The 16,873-nt window shown below is 45.3% G+C and overlaps 1 protein-coding gene across 1 annotated transcript in view; it reads left to right on the plus strand.

The window, feature by feature from the left end:
- Window positions 1–3,035: 3,035 nt before the first annotated feature.
- Window positions 3,036–16,873, plus strand: part of LOC137436125 (protein mono-ADP-ribosyltransferase PARP8-like) — a gene marked incomplete at its 5' end in the record, with an annotated part of 97,253 nt that continues 83,415 nt past the window's right edge. Inside the window, 3 exons of the mRNA XM_078769077.1 lie at window positions 3,036–3,096; window positions 5,047–5,125; window positions 15,142–15,211. Of these exons, the coding sequence (XP_078625203.1) occupies window positions 3,036–3,096; window positions 5,047–5,125; window positions 15,142–15,211 (210 nt within the window). The remainder of the gene's footprint in view (window positions 3,097–5,046; window positions 5,126–15,141; window positions 15,212–16,873) is intronic.

Raw genomic sequence — 16,873 nt, forward strand, 5'->3', positions numbered from 1 at the left:
GGTGTGGTTTCACTATTGATTACTGACACAGAATAACATATTTTTCTGCCGTGACTCCTCTCGGGGTTCGGAGGTATACTGAGACCAGGAGGTCGGGGAGGAACACGTAACGGAAGCCATTACTAATGAGCAGGAAGGCATGGTCAAATGCGAAGCCCACGTGACCAATGAGGAGGTGGGAACACATCCCCGGCACGTGACCAACCTCAGCCAATAGGAGGCTGTGGAACATTTTCGAAGCGTGGGCGGGTCTGATAAAACCCCTGTCCAGCACATTTTATTTCTCTTGCTTTTGGGACTTCACCGAGGACACACCTCAGCTCTTGCCTTTTCGCCACGCCCATGATGAGACCTCGCTTGCTTTTTCGTATCTCCCACGACACGTTTGGCCTTTGTGTTCTTCGTCGACACCCGTCGCTTCTTTGCCGATCTCTTGCACCATCCGGCTGACCTGCAAGCGTTGGCTTTTTACACGACTCGCCTGAGCTGAAGTTTGTCTGCCTGCGTGGCAGCTTGTCCCACCTGTGCTAAGTTTGTCTGTGCCGACTTCGAGGCGGCTGTTAGTCCTTCGGACTTGACCTCGTCCAGGCTACACGTGAGGACCGAACTGCGCACACCAGACTACGTGGCCAATTGCGAGGCAATCCCAGCACGTACATCGGTACGCCCTTAACCAGAGTGTTATTCCCTGAGTGAGTGTGTCAGAGTGTGAAGGCACCAGTGGGGTTTATTATTCGGTAAGAATTGATAAGCTGTATCTTTTGTCTATTCTCTGCCTTCAAAATAAAAGGCTGTACATTTGGTTACTTTCCAACCTGTTCGAATACGTCTTTTCTCCATTGGCCTAGCATCATCCGAGACAATTTGACTCGAAGCGGGTTCATAAATCACGTCAGGTAATGCCGTTTTCCACACCGTGCAAATCCGCTCGGCACGCAATTGAATAAAGTGTATGAAAGCGAGGGTTCGATCCCCGGTTTCTCCGGTCACGTGTCTTGAAGATATTTGAGAATATTGACCAGTAAACTCCGACGCGTGACTGGGAAATTGGCGATCGGAATTGCTTAGCAATCCGTCAACCACAAACTTAGTCGTGGACGACAGCCTCAGTGGACCCGGAGTTTGAGGGGGAGCAGGGCATAAATCCCCCTTAGTACATCGACGAACTCGGGATCCGCAACAATATATATATATATATATATATATATATATATATATATATATATATATATATATATACTAGCAGAAGTACCCGGCATTGCCGGGTGGGGGAGGAGGAGGGGAGGGGGAAGAGGAGGGGAGGGGGAAGAGGAGGGGAGGGGGAAGAGGAGGGGAGGGGAACAGGGAGGAGGGGAAGGGGGGAGGGGAACAGGGGGGAGGGGAAGGGGGGAGGGTGTGGGGGTGCCCGGGGGAAGAAGGGCCCCTCTACCCTCCCCCCTCCCCTTCCCCTTCCCCTCCCCCTCCCCCTTCCCCTCCCCCCTTCCCCTCCCCCCTTCACCTCCACCTCCCCCCTCCCCCCTCCCCCCTTCCCACTCCCCCACTCCCCCCTCCCCCCTCCCCCCTACCCCTCCCCTCCTCTTCCCCCTCCCCTCCTCCTCCCCCTTAACACCAGGGGGGTTGACTCAGCCTGTCATCCTACTGAGGTCGGCAAATTGAGTACCAGTTCACTGGTAATTCCCTGTGTGCCGCAAGAGGCGCCTAACAGGGTTGGCGGCACGAACCCGGAAGTCGGAACTCATTGTCGTCAAATAAATGTAGCATGTATGTTTCACTCTGTCACATGCCGTTGGTCCCATGTCAATCGGATGAAGTTGAAAAATTAACATTACGAAGTTTCTCTGGGACGTACTGATTCCTAATAATGAAGTTGAAAAATTAACGTTCCGAAATACGCTAATTACGCTAACAGAAGCGCTGGCGCTGCGAAGCGCTAGAGGGAGCGCTGCGCTCCCTCCCTTCGACTCCCTCCCTCTTCTGCTAGCGCTTCCGCGCTAATACACTAATTTTAAAACCCGAAGTTTTTTAAAATTTAAGGTGTGCTGTAGTTGCTCTGAGACGTACTGATTCCGAATATGCCTTTGGTTTTTCTCTGCGATGAGTAGTTCTCGAGTTATAAGAGGACAAACAAACATACTTTACTGCTTTATATATCTATAAGTTGGTACGATTCGGCCAAGGAATCCCAGAGATAATTGCAATTAAGTGAGCCGTGACGTCACGGAACGCGCCGCAGGTAATATATTATAATTTATGGTAATCTATGCAGCACGACATGGTCATCACGGAAAACAAGGCGCCTTTGCCGGCGCAAAACGACTCTCCCAGGGTCGAACTCGGTATCGTTGTGAGCGCACGGTTCAGCCCTTCAAGAAAAAGTTTATTTTGTAAAAATCGAACCACGCGTTAAAAGAATATGACTGGTTTTGTTCGCCAGCACGTCGGCGCTCGAATCGGCTCGCGATAATATCCAACACATCCTTTGTCGGGGTCGTCTGAACCAATCACGGGGCCTAGAAGGCTGGGACTGGTCTCAAAAGTTAGGTCTCGATCATATCTCGTAATGCTGGAAGCTGCACGTCTCTGTGATAATCTTGTGGACCATGACAGATCGTGCGAGTAGCTCGCAACGGCTTCAAGCACTTCCGCATTCGACCATTTCATGAACGCCATACGCCCCGCCCATCAAAGCGCGTACGTATTAAACGAACGTACAGTGGCCCTTGTGTCGATTCCCGCCCTCTTCTGCTAGCGCTTCTGCGCTAATACGCTAATTTTAAAACCCGAAGTTTTTTTAAATTTAAGGTGTGTTGTAGTTGCTCTGAGACGTACTGATTCCGAATATGCCTTTGGTTTTTCTCTGCGATGAGTAGTTCTCGAGTTATAAGAGGACAAACAAACAAACAAACAAACAAACATACTTTACTGCTTTATATATATAGATATATATATAACTTCGGCACAATTTCACTACAACAATCACAGTAAGTGGTTGGTGTGTCTAATCATCTAATATATTGTTACATGTCTGTCCTCAGGGTCGATGAAGATGTTGACATGGTTTTTGTTGACCTTAATTTCAAGACTGTGGTGTTTCAGGTAAGTCGAATGGTTGTCCAATAACGTTGTCACAAGCATTTATCTAACATGCTGTACATGGCGGAGCGACGCCCGAAAAAGATGTCTTTTTAGGGGGTAATCGAGTTCAAGCTACATATTCTCCGAGGGAGTTGGTGGAATCTGACAGGGGTTTTGATATTTGGTTAGGCCAATGTCATGTGTCTAGCCCCACGGAGCTCGATTTTTCATTTTCACCCCAAGGTCAAGGTCACAAGGTCACGAAATTTAGAAAGGCGTTTTTTAATGATTTTATTACATTGTTCGCTTCCTGATAGGGTGAAATGTCATACATTATCTTATATTATCACATACATTATGAAATACAAGTTTTCCAACAAATTTCAGAATCTTCGACCTTTGACCTTTGAAGGTCACAAAGGTCAAATTTTCAAAGTTGTCGGAATCGAACCGAATTTTCGGTATTGTGAAGCTAACTAACCTCATAACATTGCTCATTGAGTATCATCATTGAATACCGCTCGCTCGTGAACCATCGTCGTCTCCTGACTTGTTAAAATTCATTTTCTCGGCAACCGTTGGTCCGATTGACGTGAAATTTTACCGAAGGAGCGCCTCTGCCTGTAGTTTTTTTGTTGATAATTATGATGTCATAGGTCACGTGGTATGGATGCCATCTTGGAAAAACGTTACACCTCTATATCTCCGAAACCGCATAATGGGAAAAAATTGAAACATGGCTCATTGTCAAGTACACCCCATGGGGAATAAGATATGTTTTTGATTGTCATTTTGATTATGCCTCCATTATGACGTCATAATTCGACAAGTACAACGCTTGATTTGATCAGTATGGGAAAAAAAATTCCTCTGTAACTGTTGGTCTGATGGACACAAAACTTTCACCTTTGGAGCGTGTGCTCCTGTAGAATATTTGAATGATAATTATGACGTCATAGGTCACGTGGTACAGGCGCCATCTTGGAAAAACTTCACACCTCTACATCTCTGAAAGCACTCCATGGAAAAATTGAGACCTGGCTCATTGCCAACTACTCCCGATGGGGAATAAGATATGTTAATGATGATGTCATCAGTGCCTTCGTTAGGACGTCATAATTCAACAAATACAACACTGATCCATCCGATCATTACGAAAAAAATTTCAGCAACTGTTGGTCTGATGGACAAGAAATTTTCAACATAGGAGCGCCTCCTCGTTTAGAATATTTTAATGATAATCATGACGTCATAGGTCATGTGGTACAGGCGCCATCTTGGAAAAACCGAAAAATGTTGCACCTCCATCTCCAAAACCGCTCCATGGAAAAAATTGAAACATGGCTCATTGTGAAGAACTCCATATGGGGAAGAGGTGTTGTTAACGATGACGTCATTGTTGACATAATTAGGATGTCATAATTTGACAGGGACAACACAGTTTGATCAGTTTGAAATGTATTGAGCATGAGCTATGCAACAATTATATAAGAGAATATAAATTTATGATGTCTTCGCTCACGTTGTCTGGCAGCCATGTTGGATCAAAGGAAAAAATATATATATTCAAAAACAGAAGAGTTGGCTCACAACAAGTTGACTGTGCAGGGCAAGTATTCTATGAATACCATCTCGTTTATTATGTGCACATTAGGAGTGCACACAAAGTTGTCCTTGGTGAGACAATAAATATTGTCACGACTGCTTATATGTGCATTTATATTTTGAAAAAGAAAAAAAAATGCTGTTGGATTATCGTGACTTGGGAGTAATGCCGTTCCTTGAGTGAGTAACTTCCGAAACGTCCCACATAATTTTTTTATGGCTATATCAAAAGCTGCTCTGGTATTATGGAATAACCATGTTATCAAATCCAAGTCGTCTTCCATACTTGTGGAATCACTGTGAAGTTTGGTGAAAGGGGAAGGTTTGTGCTCCTCTTACGTACTTGTGCAAAATTTGTCTCTGCAGTGTGCATCCGTGATCGATGGGTTAACGCCTTACATCGTTAGACTCGGTTTCTGCCACTCGAAGTACATCTACGGAAATGGTTTGTTTTTTGTTTTTCAATTTGTGTGGGAGGGGAATTTGAGTGATTAAGTTAATTTTACTTGTTTAACCACAATAATCTGGAAACATGTGATAGGTATTAAAGGTACAAATAGCTCAATCTTTCAGAACTCAGGTCTGGTTTACAATAAATTGCATGATGGATTTTGTTTTGTAAACCAGGTTGAAAACCAACCGTATTGCCAGGAAGCCTATTGTTAAAATTTCATAATAATAATAGTAATAATCGTTATTGTCCCATATGCAGGGAAATTCTTTTTTGGTGACGCCATAAGACTCACAGTCATTCAAAAAACAAACATCAAAGGGAATTGGGCTAGTGTTGGGTGTTGGGCTAGCGGCTAGGGTGCCGGCTTAGGATCCTAGGATCCTGGGTTCGAATCCCGGTCGATCGCTGAATTAACGCCAGGGGGGTTGACTCAGCCTGTTCATCCTTCCGAGGTCGGCTAATTGAGTACCAGTTCACTGGTAATTCCCTGTTTGTCATTAAAGGCGGCAAAAAGGGTTGGCGTCAGGAAGGGCATCCGGCCGTAAAACATTGCTTCAAAAAGGGGACCGAAAAACAACAACAACCACGGTCCCCGAAAAAGGCCAACCCCCGCTTTGCGGGGAAAAATGGCCTCTAAAGGTGGTTATTTTTTTTTTAAAGGGAATAAGAAAACAGGTGTAAAAGAAGATGGATGAAACAGCAAAATAGCTGGGAATTGAATTTAGCACTTTAATTGCACATGGTACAAATACAGTCACGTGAAAAAGTAAGTACACCCCATGTAAAGTTTTGACTTTTTCAACATATTTCAACACACAGCTATTTGATCTTCATTTAAACAATATTGATAGATAAAGGTGATATAATATAACAAATATCATGAAACATTTACATTTTGTAGTCCATTGTATAATTTAAATAAACATAAATGCAAATTTCGCATGTGGAAAAAGTAAGTACACCCCATGAAATGTTTAAAAAAAATCTTTTTAACATATGTGCACATATCAATATTTGATCTTCATTTAAACAGAATCTGCAGGTAAAGGTGATGTAATTGAACAAAAAACAATGAAGAATTGACTTTGCAATAATTTATTCAACAAAAAATTGTTGCACAGCATGCACAATTGCATGCACAGCTCGTTTCAAATCCCCCCACAACGTCTCGATGGGATTAATAGATCCGGGCTTTGATTTGGCCATTCCAGAACCCTCCATTTCTTTCTTTTCAGTCATTCCTTGGAGGATTTACTGGTATGTTTCGGGTCATTGTCATGTTGCAAGGTCTACCTTCGGTTGAGCTTCACCTTTCCGACAGATGGCCTCACATTATCCTCAAGCACCCTCTGGTACAATGAAGAATTCATAGTGGATTCTATGATGGTGAGCTGCCCAGGCCCTGATGCAGCAAAGCTGCCCCAAACCATAATATTTCCACCACCATGCTTTACAGTTGGTATCAGGTTCTTGTGGTCAAATGCTGTCTTTGGTTTTCGTCTTGCCCTGATGTTCTTTCTGGACAGCAAAGCTTTCCCCCTGGCACACCTCCCATGTAGATCAAATTTGTGCAGCCTCTTTCTAATGGTAGACTCGTGCACTTTGACCTCAACAGTGGCAAGAGCTACCTGTAGGTCCCGTGATGACATTCTGGGGTTCTTTGAGACTTCTTTCAGCATCTTGCAGTGTTTCAGTGTTTCAGCCTGCTCGGTGTTTCAGTCCAATAACTTGTCCTATGATGCTGCAAGCATGAAGCTCTAATCAAGAATGTGAACTCAGGAAAAATAAAAAGGAGCCTGCCAAGAAAGGTGACAATGAAGGTAAAGCAGGTAAGTACCATCTTTAATTCGGTATTTTGGTGTAACTGTTGCATGGTGTAAGCATCTTCGGTGTTGTACTGGAGAAGAACTGCCATTTGGAAGGTCGACGCCTGCGAAATGTGCAAAGAGCAAAGAGCAGATGAAGTTTAGTTTGACTATAAAAACTTATTGCCATCACCTTATTCTCCGCGAAGCTCCGCCCCCTTGTGGCCTGCGACACGTTCCCCATGAGCCCAGCCGCCTTGGCTGCCTTAAATCCGACATCGCTGGCGCCGCTGTGGCGACGATCGACGAGAGCAAATCTTTCGTCTTAGAAAATGATGCCTTGGATCATGCGATAGCGGCGACTCTCTCCCATGGGGGGTGCCCTGTGGCTTTCTTTTCGCGGACTCTCACCTCCGCTGAGTGGAGGGATTCGTCTGTCGAAAAGGAAGCGTACGCGATCGTCGAGTCGATTCGGCGATGGCGACCGTACTTGCTCGGGCGATGCTTCCAAATCATGACGGACCAACAAAGCGTGGCGTTTATGTACGACACCTTACATGCTCAACGCATTAAGAATGAGAAAATCACTCGCTGGCGTATCGTACTCGCCGACTTCTGCTACACCATCAAATATCGCCCGGGGAAGGATAACCTGGTCGCCGACGCCTTATCGAGGCTGGCTACGTGCGCGGGTATCATAACTTTGGAGGGTCTGCGCGCTTTGCACGACACTATGTGTCATCCTGGGGTGACGCGTTTCGCTCATTTTGTGCGTCGTGGTAATCTGCCGTACTCGGTTGAGGACATCCGCCGGGTTTGCCGCGACTGCGCTGTATGTGCGGAACTCAAACCGCGGTTTTACAACCCTCCCATGGGGACGCTGGTTAGGGCTACTAGACCGTGGGAGAGATTGGCGATGGATTTCAAAGGACCGCTGCCGGTGTCGAGTAACTCTCGTTTTCTGCTCACTGTCGTTGATGAGTACTCGCGATTCCCTTTCGCTTATACGTGCGCGGATATGACGGCTGCCACAGTAATACGGTGCCTGCAGAATTTGTTTTCTATGTTTGGGTATCCGGCCTACGTGCATACCGATCGGGGTGCGGTTTTCCTGTCCCAGGAAGTGAGGTCTTTCTTGCTCCAAAATAATGTCGCTTCGAGTTACACCACTCCGTACAGACCCCAGGCGAATGGGCAGGTCGAACGCTTAAATGGGATTATATGGAGGGCCGTCATGCTAAGCCTCAGGACCCTCGGCCGGGGCCTAGATAAATGGGCTTGGTCGCTACCTGCGGCGCTGAACTCGATCAGGGCTCTATTATGTACGGCCACCAACCAGACTCCTCACGAAAGACTGTTCCACCACCCTAGAAGCTCAGGCAGTATCCGATCTTTACCCAGTTGGCTCGCTGAGCCGGGGCCGGCCTATCTCAAACGTGCGGTTTGCACAAGCAAGTACGATCCCTTAGTGGATAAGGTGCAGGTACTCCAGGCTAATCCCGAGCATGCTCGTGTGATGATGGCAGATGGACGTGAGTCCACTGTCTCCGTACGCCATCTCGCCCCTTGTGGGGTCATCGACCCTTATAGGGATATCGACGAACCGATCTACGAGTCTATGGACTCTCCCGAAGCTTCCCCTATGGAGCATCTGCCGTCCCTCCCTTCGCCAGATACACCCTTCCCTGAAGGCACTGAGGTGCCCCCTCCGACACCTGCCTCCAGCGGCTACTCCGATGCAGGGGACTCTGGGCTTGGGGATGTCGTACCCGGTAGTTTCTGGACCCATGCTGGCAGGGTAATTCGCCACCCTGACCGCTACGGATGGACCGACTGACATGGAATGACATCCCCAATCAATTAATGCTGACGCACGCTTGATTCCTGCCTAGCGGCAGTGTAGTTCTAACGGCGGGGAGAATGTAGTGAAAATGTATCAAAGTTGAACCCAGGTGTGATGCTCCCTTAAACCGCTGAGAGCCTCTATAAGACCTCGGACGTCTGCGACTCTGGGCCACTCCTGCGACATTATACTATGACATGTAGACTTGGATGGTATGTACCCGCTCATATTCTAGGCTTGCTTGCATTGACTGATATTGATCCTTTCTATATGATGCCAAGATCCTGATACATATATTGCATGATTGTATTTTACAGGATGATGCCAGAGATCTGATTGTTATTAAACCTACCTATGGGACAAAGTTGTGGACTTGATTCATTCTCACAACACACCCCATGTAAAGTTTTGACTTTTTCAACATATTTCAACATACATCTATTTGATCTTCATTTCAACAATATTCATAGATAAAGGTGATATAATATAACAAATATCATGAAACATTTACATTTTGTAGTCCATTGTATAATTTAAATAAACATAAAAGAAAATTTCGCATGTGGTAAGTACACCCTTGGCTCTAATAGGTGGTATTGCCCCCTTTGGCAGAAACAACCTCAAGTAGGCGTTTCGTATAACTGTCTACCAGTCTCTGACATCGACTGGGAGAAATTTTTGCCCACTCCTCCATGCAGAATTCTTTCAGCTGTGCGATGTTTGAGGGGTTTCTTGCATGCACAGCTCGTTTCAAATCCCCCCACAACATCTCGATGGGATTTAGATCCGGGCTTTGACGTGGCCATTCCAGAACCTTCCATTTCTTTCTTTTCAGCCATTCCTTGGTGGATTTACTGGTATGTTTAGGGTCATTGTCATGTTGCAAGGTTCACCTTCGGTTGAGCTTCAACTTTCCGACAGATGGCCTCACATTATCCTCAAGCACCCTCTGGTACAATGAAGAATTCATAGTGGATTCTATGATGGTGAGCTGCCCAGGCCCTGATGCAGCAAAGCTGCCCCAAACCATAATATTTCCACCACCATGCTTTACAGTTGGTATCAGGTTCTTGTGGTCAAATGCTGTCTTTGGTTTTTGCCAAACATGTCTTCTGGTACTGTGGCCAAATAGCTCTACCTTTGACTCATCTGTCCAGAGCACATTGTTCCACAAGTGCTGGTCTTTGCCTAGGTGTTCATAGGCAAACTTTTAGTCTTGCTCTGATGTTCTTTCTGGACAGCAAAGGTTTCCTCCTGGCACACCTCCCATGTGGATCAAATTTGTGCAGCCTCTTTCTAATGGTAGACTCGTGCACTTTGACATCAACAGTGGCACGAGCTACCTGTAGGTCCCGTGATGACATTCTGGGGTTCTTAAAGACTTCTTTCAGCATCTTGCGGTCTGCTCTCGGGCTGAACTTGCTGGGGCGGCCTGGCCTGAACAAGTTGGCAGTTGTTTGGAATCTTCTCCACTTGTAGATGATGTTCCGGACAGTCGAATGATTGATTTCAAATTGTTTGGAGATCTTTTTTAATCCCTTCCCAGACTCTTAGGGATTTATAACCTTCTTTCTGAAGGCCTCAGAGAGCTCTTTTGATCTAGGCATGGTGACGCTGCACACTTCAACAACAAATAGCAAACCAAACTAAATGTCTGAGGTTTAAATAAGACAGGTTCCTCCAAGATCCTCTCGAACGATGTTCTAATCATTTGCACCTGAGCTGGTGCACCTGATTCTAATTTTAGGTATTTGAAGTAGTGATAAATGTAGGGGTGTACTTACTTTTTCCACATGCGAAATTTGCATTTATGTTTATTTAAATTATACAATGGACGACAAAATGTAAATGTTTCATGATATTTGTTTTATTATATCACCTTTATCTATCAATATTGTTGAAATGAAGATCAAATAGCTGCATGTTGAAATATGTTGAAAAAGTCAAAACTTTACATGGGGTGTACTTACTTTTTCACGTGACTGTATAACAACAACAGGCATTTTAAGGCCATTTTCCCTGCTAGAGTGGGGGTTAGCCTTGCGGTCCCCATGACAATCTTCTCCATTTTGCCCTATTTTTTGCATCTCCCCTTGTTAACCCCCTTGCCCGCATTTCTTCTTCGACCATCTTTAAAGTCTTTCTTTAAGACTTCCTGTCCTCTACTTCCTTCTGCATTCATTTCCATGACTCTTCTCAACCAGTCACTTTCATCCTTCCTCGATACATGACCAAACCATCTCAAACTGTTTCTCTTCACAGCATCCATCACAGGCTCTATTCCCATCATCTTTCGCAATTCATCATTTGTCTTCCTCTCTCTCAACGATACTCCACACATCCACTGAACCATTCGCATTTCCACCCTTTCCAGCCTTCGTTGCTGCTCTTCGTTCGTTACCCATGTCTCGCTCCCATAAATCATAACACTTCTCACACATGCAGCCTACACCTTTCCCTTCAGCTTCAACAACACTCCCCTCCTCGTCAGCATGCCACTCAGTTGCCGAAACCTCTTCCATGCACATCTCACTCCAGCAACCGTTGCCGAGTCTCATCCACCTTCTCCATTCAGCATGTCTCCTTGGTAGCGAAATGTTTTCACACCTTCCAGCTTCAATCCATCTCCAAGATCCAACTCAACATTTCCTCCATCTGCAGCTCCCTCTGTGCACAGCTTACACTTGAATGTTGCTGCCACACTGGTTAATGACCCTCTCAAACCACTACATTTTTGATGAACCCACTCAGTGCACATTGTACATTGAAAGGAATTCACTCCGCCACCCTTCCTGCACACAGCACACGGCCATTTCCCAGTTCTTTCCGCCTCACCTCATGCTTTAGCACTTGCCATTACCTTCGTTTTTCCGATATTCACTTTCAGACCTTTTGTCTCCATACATTCCTTCCACTTGTTCATCTTCTCCTTCAGTCCATCCATACTTTCTGCAATCAACACCAGATCATCTGCATACAACAACTCGCACAGTAAACCCTCCTTTACGTTCCGAGCCAGCACCTCCATCACAGCTACAAATAGTAGTGGACTTAGTACCGACCCCCGATGCACTTCCACCTTCACCTCAAACTCACCACTGTTCCCGTCCTTAATCCTCACAGCTGTGCGCGCTCTTTTGTACATTGCCATCACTACTCTGATCAACCATTCCTCCACTCCTAACTTTCTCATTGCCCATGTCACTATTTCACGTGGAACCCTATCGAATGCTTTCTCCAGATGAACAAACCCAAGAAACAACTTCTTCCTCTTCTCCATGTACTTCTCCTGCAACTGCCTCACAATACAAAGCGTGTCTGTCAATCCTCTTCCTGGCATAAATCCAAACTGCATTTCGTCAATCTTCACTTTCTTCCTTATCCTCCTCTCCAACACCCTTTCCAATACCTTCATTCCATGCTCCAATAACTTTATCGCTCGATACGAGCCACAGTCCAGAGGGTCACCTTTCCCCTTGCATAGAGGGACGAGGGTACTCAGTTCCCAAACCACTGGAATGCAGCCTTCTTTCACCACCAGATTGCAGATCTCTGTCATTCTCTTCACACCCCAATTTCCCGCTGACTTCAACATATCTCCCACAACTCCCGTCGGCCCTCCCACTTTTCTACTCTTCATTGCTTTTATCGCTTCCTCAACTTCCTTCTCGGTTATCTTCGCTGCCGGTCCTAAACCTGGGTTACTCTCTATGTTGCCATCCCATTCATTCTCTGCATTCAACAGTATTTCCATATATCTCTTCCATCTTCCTTTAATTCCATCTGGGTCCACAACGATTTGTCCCACTTCATCCTTCAAGTAACTCACCCCCATCACATCGCACTTCTCTTTCGCGATCTGCTTTGCAATCCTGAATACCGCTCTCTGACCCTCTTCCAAATCCAAGCGTTCTCCGGACATTTTCCTACATGCCTCCTGCGCCTTTGCTACCTCTTTCTTTGCAGCCTTCTTGGCTGCCTTATAACTTTCATGCTCTGCATTTTCTGCCCCCATACCCTTCGCCTTCTGCCACTCCTTGAACTTCTTCCTCTTCTCGTCAATCTTCTTTCCAACTTCATCATCCCACCACCATGTTTCCAAGCGCCTCGGTGGTCCTTTTGTCCATCCACATACTTCACCAACGGCTCCCAACAGACTATCTTTCATTGACATCCAACCACTTTCAAGCTCAACCACATCATCCTCTGCCATACTCAGCCTCTCTTTTAATGCCTCCCTCACTGTCACCTCTTTCAACCTCCACACCTTCATTCTCGGTTGGTATTTCACCCGCCGAGCTCTCCTCGCACCTTTCACCCCTATGTCGCAGACAACCAAGTGGTGCTGTGAAACAGCCTCCTCCTCTGGCATCACCTTCGTGTCGCGGAGGTGCCCCCTATCTCGCCTGCGCACCAGCAGGTAGTCAACGATTGTCGTCGACCCACCTGATGTGTATGTAACAAGCTTATTGTCCTCTTTCTGGAACTGAGTATTACAAATGAACAAACCAGCTCCATCAGCAACTCCAAAATCCTTTCACCTTCTCCATTTCTCACACCATATCTGTAACCCCCATGAACTCCCTCAAAACCGTCCATACTCCTTCCCACATGTCCATTTAGGTCTCCTCCCACCACAACAACTTCCTCATCTTTCACGTTTTCCATCAGCTTCTCTATCGCACACCAGAACTTGTCCTTCTCTTCATCTCTCCGACCAACCTGCGGAGCATATCCCGAGATGACGTTCACTAAGAGCTTTCCATTCATCATCAACCTTTCACATCACACTCATCACACTCACCACACTGTCTACAAACTCCTCAGAAAACAGGACACCAACACCATTCACGCCTTCTGGGCACCCTTGCCACACAAACTTGTATTTGTCCCTGCCTCCCCTTCACCATTCTCACACCACTTCCCTTCCATCTCGTCTCCTGCACACAACATATGTCCACTCTTCTTCTGGTACAAATAACGTTTGGAAAATGTTCTTCTTCATCCTCACACGAAAGCGTCCCCCTGATGGCAGTTTTTCAAAAAGTCCGTTCAATAAATGACTCATCGGTACATACCTGCACCACCTTCCTTTCCAATGCTCGCAAGTATAGAGACTCCATACTGGTTGAAGGCCCACTCACTTCAAATGCCAGTGTAATGACCTTTATCAATCGTGACTTATTCCACACATTAAGATAACTGTACCAGGAAATCAAATTAAATGACAAAACACTGATCAGAAAGGAATTGGTCAACATCCGCATCACACTTGAGCCAACACCAAATTAATTCAACTTCCTGAGAGGATACAATCTTTGCATTGATTTATTTTACATAGCATCAGTATTTCCATTAAAAGTTAGCTTGTTATCAATAATGGTGCCCAAGTATTTGAATTTGTTAACGATTTCCACCTTATCACCATTTAAGGTTACAGGTTCATGATTGTGACCTTTTCAAAAGTCCAAAATCATCTCTTTAGTTTTGCACACATTCGGAGTAAGACAAAAGTCCCCACACCACTTGTTCAATGTGTCAATCTCATCGAGGTACGATACAAAGGATGATTGATCGGAAAGACAGCCAACAATGGCGGTATCGGCTGCGTACTTTATCAAGTTACAAACTTCTTTCAGGGCCACACATCCATTGGTGTACAGACTTGACAGAGGTGACAATACACAGCCTTGTGGCTTAGACTGTCACAAATCGGCCTCTTCATATTTGCCAGAGCAAACATTGGTATGCACACAGGCGAAAGCAAACTCGATTCATCACAAGGGTTGTGTGAACACCAATGAGTCAAATCAAAATCCCCGCATTATCCGCGAGTGCACACTGGAGGGCTTGGTCTATGAACAAGGAATCTACAGTGATTTGTGATCTTATTCTTGATAATGATTTAGGTATCCTCACAGGCTCAAGGGTGATTTTTCAGGACAGCTACTTCATCGTTGATATCAACACAACAGTGCCAAACAACCTGGTTTAAATGCGCAAGGACAAACAACCATGGGTTAGCAGTCATAGTGCAGGTTTTGATAGGCCTAATGTTCTCTTCATGCGTTGAAGTTCCTCGTACGGGAACTCGTATTTTAAATAAAAAAAAAAGCAGATTTGATAAAATTGGATGGATTGAAGTTTTGGGTGTAATGGATACAATTGGATGGATTTACCAAATTCCAAAGTTCATTCTTTGCTTGATCTATCTTATTTACAAGGAAACTCCTTTGGCAGCTGATGAGGATTTCTATTGCTCTGGTCAGATTAACAATGCTGGACATCACTGAGCTGAACTGAACTGTTGCGTTCCACCGTTTAACCATTGTTGAATTGACATTGCTTGTGTTTTCCAGAACCAAGTGTTAAGTTCTTGACAAACCCCAACGAGGAAATTCACTTCACACACCTGTTCCTGATGGAGAAGTATGTTCAAGCGTGTATTTGAATGTTTGTTTGTTTATTGTTTTTATGTATTATTCATTGCAAACTACACTGCAAATTTAGCATGATTTTAGGAGCAATGTGACGTCTTATAATTGTATTCCGTGGACCGCCGGGATGGCCTTCAGGTACGCACACTCGCCTTGAAGCTGATTAGCTTGGGTTTGAATCCCGACCCAGCTATAAACCGTTATCCCGGTGTTTCACAGGCAGGGTGATTCATCAATGTGTCCCTCGGATGGATGTTAAACTGAGTGTCCTGTCCGTCAGCGTTCATTGATGGACATTAAAGATCCTATGATGTCCTTCGTGACGAGTAGGCGAGTTATCGCCGCCACCCTCAACAAATTACAAATTCCCGCCCTTACCAGCGGAGGGCATTGTATCAGCGGGACAACCGCGTCATAATGCTGACCCACAGCCTTGTGCTAAGAATGAACGAAAAATATTGGATTCGGTTATGGCAGATTAATAAACAAAAATGTTATACATACTGCATAAACAATAAGATATAATTTAACCCGTCTCGGTGCCGTAAGGGTTTGAGCACCTGCTCTGAGCCTGGGAGGTCGGTGGTTCGAACCCAAACTGAGCTATACCAGAGACTTTTTGCAAATGGTACATGCTGCTTCCTTTCTTGCTGCTCGTCCATTTAAAATGGATAGAGCACACAAAAACAACCATGGGTTGGCTGTCATAGCACACACAAGCTTTCCTAATGGCCTCGTGCTGCGTGAAAGTTCCTTGGAAGGGAACTCGATATTTATTATGAGGAAAAGTACCCATTCCCAGTGGTCGGAAAAGCAAGCAAAAATATCCTTCCGCAGTGATGAGGAAAAGTTTGTCAATTTATAAATTTAAAATATTTAATGGACTTTTAAAATTTCAATTGTGTTGCACTCTTGGTTTCACTCAGAGACCAAGCTCTGAACTACTTATACCGGGCACTACTTATACCAGGCACCGCAAAATCGAAATGGTGGTGCAACATCAGGCGGTGGAGGTTTAATTTGTCTCACAACAGGGCAAAATATCCCACAGTGTATGTATATATTGTTGTGGTTTTACGAAACTGCTAAAAGGTAATGGCAACCACCATATAGGTCCCTTTGTGCTCTCGTGCTGTGTGTGGGTCCGTGTTTTAATCTCGAAGGTTTGCATGCCGCGAGTGTATCGCTCATTGCGCCAAAACCCATTTCACATGGCGCACTGAAATGAAACCGTCACCCACTCTATTTCCCCCATGTCTTTCCTTTATACACAACACGTAAGTGCATCCAAATGACTGTTATTTATACAGATTTATTTTGGGTAACACTTTCTTTTTCTATGCATATGTTAAAAGCCATGACATTGTCATGATACATGCTGTTCAATGCTGTCCGACATGGAAAGCCTCACGACATACTCACCCTCCCCTCGACTACCCACATACCTCATCGTTACCTCCTTCGTCAGTCAGACCTCCTTCACCAATGTCCATCACCGTGCCCATTACGGGCGCCGCCGGCTTGAGAGCGTGGGAAGTATGCGCAGCCACACGAGCTCTACAAACACCTCAGAATAAATAGGCATTTGGCATCGTCAGACGGAATAAATAGAGTCCTGTGGATGGTGGATCGCTTTGTCCGTTCCCGCAGGCCG

This window comes from Myxine glutinosa, unplaced genomic scaffold (genome assembly GCF_964187855.1).
Source record: "Myxine glutinosa unplaced genomic scaffold, kmMyxGlut1.1 SCAFFOLD_1075, whole genome shotgun sequence".
Classification (NCBI taxonomy): Eukaryota; Metazoa; Chordata; class Myxini; order Myxiniformes; family Myxinidae; genus Myxine; species Myxine glutinosa.